Consider the following 10,931-nt stretch of genomic DNA (forward strand, 5'->3'; position numbering starts at 1 on the left):
ATCACTTCTATCTTTGCTTGCTAGATGCTCGCTCTTTTGCTATGCCTATGCTACAATGCTTACCACTTGCTTATCATGCGTCCTATATTGCCATGTCAAACCTCTAACCCACCATGTCCTAGCAAACCGTTGTTTGGCTATGTTACCGCTTTGCTCAGCCCCTCTTATAGTGTTGCTAGTTGCGGGTGAAGATTGGAGATCGTTCCTTGTTGGAACATGTTTATTGTTGGGATATCATAATATTATCTTGTTTATCTTAATGCACCTATATACTTGGTAAAGGGTGGAAGGCTCGGCCTTATGCCTAGTGTTTTGTTCCACTCTTGCCGCCCTAGTTTCCGTCATATCGGTGTTATGTTCCCGGATTTTGCGTTCCTTACACGGTTGGGTTATAATGGGAACCCCTTGACAGTTCGCCTTGAATAAAACTCCTCCAGCAATGCCCAATCTTGGTTTTACCATTCGCCACCTAGCCTCTTTTTCCCTTGGGTTTCCGGAGCCCGAGGGTCATCTTTATTTAAACCCCACTGGGCTAGTGCTCCTCTGAGTGTTGGTCCAAACTGAGCTGCCTGCGGGGCCACCTCGGGAAAACTTGAGGGTTGATTTTACTCGTAGCTAGTCTCATCTGAGTGTGCCCTGAGAACGAGATATGTGCAGCTCCTATCGGGATTTGTCGGCACATTCGTGCGGTGTTGCTGGACTTGTTTTACCATTGTCGAGGATGTCTTGTAACCGGGATATCGAGTCTGATCGGATTGTCTTGGGAGAAGGAATATCCTTTGTTGACCGTGAGAGCTTGTGATGGGCTAAATTGGGACTCCCCTGCAAGGATTTGAACTTTCGAAAGTCGTGCCCGCGGTTATGGGCAGATGGGAATTTGCTAATGTCCGGTTGTAGATAACATGAAACTTAACTTAATTAAAATGCACCAACCGCGTGTGTAACCGTGATGGTCTCTTCTCGGCGGAGTCCGGGAAGTGAACACGGTGTTGGAGTAATGCTTGACGTAGGTTGTTTTAGGGGCACTTCTTGATCATAGTTGTTCGATCGTGCTTTTGCCTTCTCTTCTCGCTCTCTTTTGCGAATATGTTAGCCACCATATATGCTAGTTGCTTGCTGCAGCTCCACATCATACCTTACCTTACCTATAAGCTTAAATAGTGTTGATCGCGAGGGTGTGAGATTGCTGAGTCCCCGTGACTCACAGATTACTTCCAAAACCAGATGCAGGGACCGATGATGCCGCTCCAGATGATATGACCGAGCTCAAGTGGGAGTTCGATGAAGACTCTCGTCGTTACTATGTGTCTTTCCCAGATGATCAGTAGTGGGGCCCAGTTGGGGCGATCGGGGACTTTGTCGCATTTGGGGGTTGATCTTTATTTTGGTTCCCTAGTCGGACCCTGAGTGTATTGGATGAATGTAATGACTTATTTATGTATTTGTGTGACGTGGCGAGTGTAAGCCAACTATGTACCTTTCCCCTTTATTTATGTACATGGATTATTTGCGAAGATTACCTCACTTGCGACATTGCTTTCAATGTGGTTATGCCTCTAAGTCGTGCTTCGACACGTAGGAGATATAGCCGCATCGAGGGCGTTACACCTCATGTCTGTTTGCCTATCTTGAGGCGTCCTACCCTGAAAGGGATTGACAACCCCTTTAACATGTCGGGTTGCGAGAAGTTGTTATTTGTGTGCAGGTGTTGTTTACGTTGTGTTGCTTGGTTCTCCTACTGGTTCGATAACCTTGGTTTCTTATCTGAGGGAAATACCTACCATCACTGTGCTGCATCATCCCTTTCTCTTTGGGGAAATACCGACGTAGTTTCAAGCGACATCAACCCACAAAACTCGTTTACAGATCGCGGAAAAATGGCTTAGCGGGCCGGCGAGGGCGGCGGCCGAGCAGACCCCGCATAGCGGAACTGTAAAACGGAATATCTTTACAGTTCCGCTATGCGGGGTTTGCTCGGTCACAGCCCGCGCTACCCGCAAATCAGATGGGTTTTTATCTGAATTTGACACATATGCCACATATTCATTAATTCAATATAAGATAAAATATCAATATTACAATACAACAATCATCCAAATTACAATAATTATTGAAATCACCGAAGCAAACTAAATAATTCAATACAAACCTTGTCCCGAATACAAATCTCACATGAATTAAATGAAATGAATGCAAAAATAGAATGTGTTACCGCCTAGCCCTTTGCCAATGGTGCTCAATTAGATCCTCCTGAAGCTAAAAGTGGGTGTTTGCATCTTCAATCTTCGGGTAGGTCTGAAGAAATGCTCTAATGCGGTTAGGGTCTCTAGCTAGTCTCACGAGGGCTCAATTCCATCTAAAATCACAAATACGGACGCCGCATGAACCAACTATGCATATCGCATCCGAAAGCACAAGCACATGTACTCACCGGCGGCTCGGGCGGTGGCTCTGCGGCGTTCGATCCCGGGGCAGTGATGGCGACTCGGGGCGGCTCGGTGGAACCGGGTGAGGGGCGCCCCGGCGGCGTGATTCCGTCCGCAGATATGGCCGGAATCGCCGGCGGCGGACGGGCGGAACCGATGGCGGGCGGCTGCGGAAGGGGGGTGGGGAACACGAGCGGGCTGAAATGTCCCTCCCGCCAACCGCTTTTCTGAGATACAGGGCACCGTTGGGTCAAGGGGAAAATCTATGTTTTCGCGGGTTGGAGGTGAGATTTTACCGCGACCCTCAATTTTTTTACGGGTCAGGCGCATTTACATTGTCTGATCGGACGGCTTTTTTCGCGCGGGCACGTATTTTGACGGTTATTTTGCGGGTCGGGGCATTATACGTGGTATGCTAGAGATGCTCTAAGGCCCCGTTTGTTTGAGTTTTTGCTTCTACTTTTGCAACTTTTCCACTTTGACCAAAAAGCCATAAAAGCTCATAAATAGATGCTTTTAGAGCTTTTATAGGTTTTGATGAATCAATATAACAAAAATTGTGAAATGGTAGATGTATGAATCAGATACTCCCTCCGTCCTAAAATTCTTGTCTTAGATTTGTCTAAATTCTTGTCTTAGATTTGTCTAAATACGGATATATCAAATCACATTTTAGTATTAGATACATCCATATCTAGACAAATCTAAGACAAGAATTTTAGGACAGAGGGAGTACTATTTCTTGGATCTCAAATCAAAGTTATTACATCATACGTAACTATCTACTTCCTTACATCTGTTCGAGCAGATTCAAACAGATATATCCCTCCGTTCCATATTCTGTTAAGATGAATGTATCTAAACATATTTCAATGTTAGATACATCTGTTCGAGCAAATTCAAACAGATATATCAAAACATGTTTCAGCGTTAGATACATCCGTTTAAGTGGCAGAAGGGAGTACAAGATATACTGAAGGCAGCATTAGATACATCCGTTTGAGTGGCAGAAGGGAGTACACAATATACTAAAGGCAGACTGTACACTACTTACCTTCATCAAGAACCATCCATCTAGAGCTGTTATATCGGTACACACGTCCAGGAACCTTGATACGACTCGACAATATAATATCATTCACGTGATAAACATTAGACAAATACATACAACCTATGAGTACAAGGGATGCCTAATACCCAGTATCCACCATGCTACCACGAGATTAGCAGCAAGAACAACATGTTTATTTTGTATACGACACAATAAATAGAAGGAAATAAAATATATTGTTCACATTGATATGTAACACTAACTTTACACCCGAACGCCTTCGTTCCGACTTTACAAGAACTACAACAGGAGCTATGGCCCAGAACTCCCTGTTTCATTGTCAGGAAATGCCCCAAACAGCAACTTCTGCGGCCTCTTGGCCAGTGCATTTTCATCCTCTTCGCTGATGGATCTCAATAAGCCAGCGAAGCTTTCTCAAATAAAATGATTGTCATCAATGGGGAAAGACCCCACGTCGCTAGATATTCTGAGAAGGTGTGCCAGCTCTAACCGGTATTCCAGACCCCGGATGTAGTGACCCAGCAACATGCACCTGAGCAGGACGCAATGTCAATCACTAATTGGCCATGAACAGAAAGGCCAAATCAAACAAAGCATAACGAATCTGATTTGTATTTACCAGAATAGCAAACGTGCAAGATAATCACGTGGGACAGATATTAGGGGCTGAAACGGGAGGGAAGTATTCTCGACAAGCTCTGCACAGTCATCGTCCTCACCCCCACGATTTAGGGCTCCCCCAGCATTCTCTAGTGGCGGAGGAGACTTTGAGTGTACCTTGGGGGAAAGAGTAGCAAGCAAACCATGCACAACAGACTGGATAGCCTCTTGCACACCGGGACAGGTGGATTCCGAGAGTTCAGCAACCTGTGCACAACAGCTAGTCAGGCCACTGTAAAGAAACCTAGGACCAATCTCTGGATTTTCTTTGTTGCTTGGGGTTTGTACCAAGAGCAATTAGTCATCAGTAAGCTGTTGAGATGTACATACCTTCTCTGGTGTTAGGGATCTTAGATAGTCTAGCAGATCATTTTTCTCTTCTCCAACAAACTGTTGCATTTGAAGGGCAGAATTTTTCCTCTTCAGGTCATGCAACTCCTACAAGATTATAAAGCAATAAACCTTCAGGTTTGAACACAACAGGCACAATGCATATAGTCAGCCACAAAATTACGGAAATGATAAATCCGGAAGGTTTGGATTTTAAGCATGGCAACTATAGTTCACGCGAGGTTGGCAAACATGGCAATGTTCTGACAAAAAAATGAACTGGGACAAAGTTGCCATGTTTTAACAACTAAAGTTGCCATGAAAAAACGTTTGGGGTGACATGCTTAAAATCCGAACGTTTGGGATTTATCGGGTCCCAAAATTATCAACTAGGATTTTCACAGAAACAGTTGCACAAAGCGGTGGCCGTCATATAAATATAGCACTTAAGAAATTTACGACAACAAAAGTTGCACAAAGCAGCGGACTTCGGTGCATAGCAATAATAGCGGATCGAAATGAAATTCAATTGGTGTCAGATCAGTTCTCAGTAATACAAATACAAGTTAAAGATGACTTTAGCATATATGTTTAACAAGAAAATTGTAAAAGTAGAGTACATGGTTGGGATGAACCTGTAAAGTTCCAATGGCAGCAGAAGACAATATTTGATTCACAGGCCTAACAAGATAGATATATTGCAGACATTTTTTAAAATTTATATCTGATCAATAGTCATTTACAGACAGGAAACAGAAGGCATGGGAATAAACAAAATCATACTAAGTAATGAATCAGGCAATATAACCAGGTACATGATAAAAGCAATAACCAATAAACCGAAAGAAGTTTGTTCACGATTATTTGAATATTCCTGATCAGGACATATGATTTGAGACTATTACCTTTTTCATCGCATCCAAACGAGATTGCAACCGAATAATCTGCTCTTCCACTTGGGGTGTTAAGTTACTTAACATTTCCCCCATACTCTCACCAGATGATTCTTCGTCACTTTTTCCAGAGTCCTGGGGCATGTCATCTTCCGATAATCTGAAAATTGTAACAGGCCTACCCAAATTGATATCATGAAGATTATCTTCAGTCGTGTCTCTTTTCTCACATTCAGCATCTTCTTCAGAAAGTTCTAGGTTCCTTTCAAAAGAGAGCCTGCATTCAGCATTACGTAGAGTATACCTGCAAGAAGAAATGAAGTAAGCACTACAGCCTTCTGGTACATCAATACATGTCGGCTGTGCTTTGAATAAACATGTTAATACAAATCACTTCGCAAACAAAACAAAGACTACAAACAGTTGCTTCAAACTTGTTCAAAATCTCTACTACCTTATAAATTGGAGTTGGTGGTGGGAGCAGTAAGTTCAATCCCCATTCCATCCTAATCTCCCTCATCCTAATCCCCCTTCCTGGTTTGGAAGAGTTCACTCCCCATTCCATCCCTATCTTTCTCATCCATCTAGAACCCATCAGACTCCTCTGGTTTGATTTTTTTTTATAGACGGAACAGTAAAAAATAATGCCGTTGGGAAGCCTCAAAGCGCACACATGTGTGTACAACCAGCTCAATCAAACCAGCAAGCGATCCCCTCACTCATGTTTTGAATGAGAAAGTATTTTATAAGTACATGTCAGTGCTCCCATGGCAGTGCAGTTACACAGTGCAGTGTTGCGGGCTTGCTTGAGTTTTTCTTTGCAGTGTTCAAGTCCATTGGTTGTTGTATACTGCTAATCCAATGCAACTTCAACTATTTTGTAGTTCCGTAGCAACACCCAGGCATTATGCTAGTACTGATAGAAATAGATGCAATAACCCATCTGTCATATAGCCAACATTTAAAAAATGTAACAGGAGCTATCACATGGGAATGATGTCCTTGATAGTAGCTCAATTCAAGAGGAAGGCTGAAACTGTTCCAGTTTTATTGACCTGATTCCTATTCATTTACCGGCAAAGGAAGGAATTCTTATCCATATCTCCAGGCAACTCATATCGACAACATGAACTTCATGATAATTAGCATATACAAAAAAAGACAGCTTTACTGAAAATAGGTGCACCAAAATTCCAGGCCAAAATTGTAAAACATAGTCAAGTAGGTAACTATCAGGCTAAAAAAGATGAGGGCAGGCAACTAGCTTTTATTTCTCCACGAATGAGTGATTAGCAAGTGACAACCAACTCAGCAGCACTAACAAGAAGATCACGACTTCTAACCTACTACCTCCGTTCCATAATTCTTGTTGTGGAACGGAGGGAGTGAAAAATAGGCCCAAGCTATCAATACCACCACATTAGTAATTAACCAAATGGAACAGATGAACCTCAACACATTGAAAGAACATAAACAATGAACGGTTCAAGAAAACAAAGGTATACTAGCAGGATGGAAGAAAACCAGGAAAACACCACAGCATGGATACATCCAAGAAATGTCACTTTCCAACAATGAAAGATCAAACACCATTCAAACGTATTCCCAAGATATTATGGTGCTTATATTTTAGTGCATAGCATGCCATGGCTGTACCACTACTACAAACTTGGGTATGTTTTCCATATTCACATGCTATTATTCCTTACTAATATTTTTCAGGTTCACGTGTAGTCATCTAATAGCGCCATACACTTCCGCAAGATGGTCATTGTTGATTGTCATCTATTTTTTTTTAATAAAATAGCACAAGAAAATTCATGTGCCTGATGAACCAACCAACTCTCAGAAAACCCATGTGCAACCAATAAGAAAATATCTTTTTCAACCAGAGAACTTACCCAGTCATGATTGAAGATACCAATAACTTGAAAAATGGACTCCAAAGGGCTTCTACAACAACACGGAACTGATCAGATGGAAGCAGACCCAACATGCCAGAGATGGTCCTCTTCATTGCATCAACCGTTTCAAGAGGAACATCTTTCTGAATGACACTAAGATCCAAAGGCTCTATGTCTTGGATCAAATTCCACAAGGTAGATTTCTACAAGGAAATCAAACATAGTCATTAAAATGCACTGTAGAGTGCAGAGTGACTATACAATCTCAAGAACCTAGAACCTAGAAGAATAAAATCAAACAATTAGAACACAATCAAACAATTTTCGGGTGTAAAGGTAGAACAATAAAATCAAACAATTTTCTGTAGCACTTCTCATGCATGTTGAGAGAAATAGAAGTAATAAGGTCGATGAGGTGGCATGTGGTGCATATTGAGATAAATAGAAGTAGTGGGGATCAACTACTTAAGTATATATATGATATATATGATTTACCCGTACCAGCCAAGTTGTGCGTGCAAAGTATTTCAGATGCATACAACTCAAACCCATCTAATCCATAAGTTAACCCAATTTTCAAGATCTGAAATGTTACTACATCATTCAGAGTGGGAGAGCCCCAGGACCAGGAAAAGCAAGTAGCCAACTCTCTTTTAGCAAGATCATGACTTGCCATTCTTTAGACCTGGTTCTGAGGATGACGATGAGCAGCAGATCCATTGCCAGGATGACCAGTCCTGAGGATGACGGTGGGCAAGCGATATTAGAATACTAGGACTATAACTTCATTACTTGTCCACTCTTGCAGAACACTCAGATTATTTGAATTGTCCCTTTGTGTACGAAATTGACACGGGCTCACACTGGCAGCAACAAAAAGTGGAAGCATCGAATTATGATCTCTCAATTAATCCAATCAACAATTCACCGGTTTCAAGCATCTCATCGGACTACACCAATTTTCAGATGGTAACAACAACCTCATCTTATTCACAAGTATTAATAATGATTAACGGCCACGTCTGAGCCTGGTAGATGATCTAGTAACCAAAACATTACAAGCCGCACGCGGACGCTCCATCCGCCGCATCAGAGCACCACATCTCAATCTCATGACGAACCAAACAGTTCCCATGATAATAAACAAACTCAATATGTACAAGCAACCAGACTATTCAATTTTTTTGGGAGAGAGAAGTGGGCTGGGCGATGTGACCGAGGGAGGGGCGGGTTAGGGGGAGGGCGCCCACCTTGGAGGGGCCGTGGATGGGCCTTCCCCGCGCGTAGAGCTCGTCGAAGGGCGAGGCGGAGGCGGCCGCCACCCCGACCCCGGCGAGCCTCCTCCGCCAGCTCCCAATCGCCAGCCCCGCCGGGGGAGGGAACCTGAGGCCCGCCGCGGCGGAGCGGCCGCTGCGGAGAGGCGGGCGGAGGCAGGAGGCGGTCGGCATGTGGCCGTCGCCGGCGGGTGGGGGCGCGCTCCTGGCTGCCTTGCTGGATTCCTTTCCCTCGGGACCGGGCCTGGTGGCGATAGGTCTTTCTAGCTCCTCCGGCCGTGGGCCCGCGGCCGCGTGCGTGGGTAGCAAACGGAGGTGGACTGCATTTCGTCGCCGCTCGAAAAAGAGAAAAGGAAAACGGACTCAAATTCCTACCTCAACGGAACCGGTCGCTGACGTGTGGGCCAGCGCGGCGAGCTCTCGGCCGACCAGGGTGCTGCACCGGTAGCTGACGTGTGGGCCAGCGCGGCGAGCTCTTGGTCGACCAGTGTGCGTGTGGATGGAGGTGGAACGGAATATGCACCGGTCATCATGTCATGTCATGTGCTTATTGGACATTTTTCTCTTCCTCTTCACTTGGCACGGTTGGTTTTCCCTCATTTTCCTGTGGTTCTCTATGCCGGAGATGCTGGACTCTTTGAAGCCGACATGACTTGTGGAAAATACACGGTGGATGACTCAACCTGGCATGGATATATATACAAGATTTCTTCTTATTTTTCTTGTGGTTTGCTATGCGTGGGAAACGTGAACTGACGTCGTGATGACTAAGTGGACGTTTTGGGGCCGACATGGCTTTTCATTTCATGCCATTTGCTTCTTTTTGTTACGGATGGTTTCTTTTCATTTTGTCCGTTCTCTATGTTGGGTAAACTGTGTGTTCCAAAAATGTTGGGTGGATCGTGAAAATTTTGACTTTTTAAAATTGCTTGCTAAAAAGTAGAACATCTTTAAAACTTTAATCAAATCTTGCTTAACCACAACTTCTCCGACGTTGAACTTGACTAAGTCACCGTCTTGTAAACTTGGCACTTAAAAAGAAACTTTTTCGTGTTCAAATGAAGATTTTAGTCAATAACAAAAATCATGGTGTTCGGTTGTTAGAGCTCAATATCATCGTGCATGCTGTTGACCTCGCATTACCAACTTTAAGGGGAAAATATTATTATTATTATTATTATTATTATTATTATTATTATTATTATTATTTAAAAAACCTATGCGCTTTGTGGTCCAAGACAAAGCATGCTTGAATGATAGTCTCACATGCATTGGTGACCATATATGCTCACTTCGGAGCCTCCGGACGTAATTGTTGGAAGCTCCGAGCTACATGATTTAGTGCGCAACAGTTAGATTTTTGACCTACCTTGTGTTAAGTCTTTCAAGCATGTGAGATACCATGAGATATACTCATATGTTTTGAATACTCCAACTTCCGGAAGCCCGAAATCTGTCATATGAGAGTTTGGGAGTAGAGGAGATTGCTCGTTGAGATCTGCTCCCCGCCCTTCCCCGGTGATGGCTCCTCCTTTCTTTCTCCCTTCCCCTCCTTCTCCTCCTCGCCTCGGCAGATCTGCTCCCCGCCCTTCCCCGGTGGCCGACGTCCGGTCGCCCTCACCTTCATGCGTAGCTCCCCTCCCCCTATCCTCTCCTGTTTCCCCGCAGGTGGATCTCTCCCCTTCTCTCTCTTTGCTGCCGGTTCTTGGATCTCGTTTTTGGGCGCTGCTGTCGGATGAGGAGGATTCGCGGTCTCTACCTTCCTCCCCCGGTGGTGCGGTGACCTGCTCTGGGGAGGTGGGGGTCACCTGCGCCGCCCCTCGCCCTCGTAAGTTTGCTCCCGGGGGTCGGGGCCGACAGTTGGGGGTGCCTCCGTCGGCCGACGGCTGGCTCCGGGTCTCGCGACGTCGGCGTAGATCTGGTAAGCTTGCGTTCGCGTCCCCTGCGCCTGGTGTCTGGGGTCGTGCTCCTGATGGGGAGCTTGGAGGCTCTCCATCTCCCTTTCCGTCTCCGGCGGCGGGGGCTCCGTCGCCGGCGGCGGCGGCGGTGGGGCCGCTGGTCGCTACGTGTACCCTAGATCCAGATCCCTGTGTAGTGGCCGCCAGTTCGCGGGCCTTCTCCCCGTGTGGGCCTGCTGGGCCTATTGGGGCGGTGCTGGCTAGTGGGCCTCCCCCTCCCCCCTTCCTTTCTTCGGTTATCGATTTCCCCCCGCTTGTTCCTCTTGGCCCAGTCGGGTCCCCCGCCCGGTTACCGGCTCCCCGTCCCTCTCCGGCCCATTTGGCGAGTTGGGCCCAGGGGGGCACGGCTCGCTTGGGCTATATGTGGATCCCTCGCGGCTCGGTATCCCTCCTTCTAGGGTTTCCTGCTTCTGC

General features: G+C 45.4%; 1 protein-coding gene across 1 annotated transcript; it reads right to left on the reverse strand.

Annotated features, from left to right (window-relative positions):
* Positions 1–3,536: 3,536 nt before the first annotated feature.
* Positions 3,537–8,862, reverse strand: LOC119286645. The gene is made up of 6 exons (XM_037566064.1): positions 8,536–8,862; positions 7,283–7,488; positions 5,394–5,685; positions 4,489–4,596; positions 4,118–4,365; positions 3,537–4,030 (listed from the first exon to the last, which is right to left on the reverse strand). The coding sequence occupies exons 1-6, from the start codon at positions 8,731–8,733 to the stop codon at positions 3,913–3,915; spliced, it is 1,170 nt and encodes a 389-aa protein (XP_037421961.1). The 5' UTR covers positions 8,734–8,862; the 3' UTR covers positions 3,537–3,912.
* Positions 8,863–10,931: the final 2,069 nt, after the last annotated feature.

Source organism: Triticum dicoccoides, chromosome 4A (assembly GCF_002162155.2).
Source record: "Triticum dicoccoides isolate Atlit2015 ecotype Zavitan chromosome 4A, WEW_v2.0, whole genome shotgun sequence".
Taxonomy (NCBI): Eukaryota; Viridiplantae; Streptophyta; class Magnoliopsida; order Poales; family Poaceae; genus Triticum; species Triticum dicoccoides.

Coding starts and splice junctions, on each gene's coding strand:
- LOC119286645 (XM_037566064.1), bottom strand. CDS start 8,733: ATGCCGACCGCCTCCTGCCTCCGCCCGCCTCTCCGCAGCGGCCGCTCC. Junction 7,489..8,535: donor CCATCCACGGCCCCTCCAAG/GTGGGCGCCCTC, acceptor ATTTCCTTGTAG/AAATCTACCTTGTGGAATTT. Junction 4,031..4,117: donor CTTGCACGTTTGCTATTCTG/GTAAATACAAAT, acceptor CGTCCTGCTCAG/GTGCATGTTGCTGGGTCACT.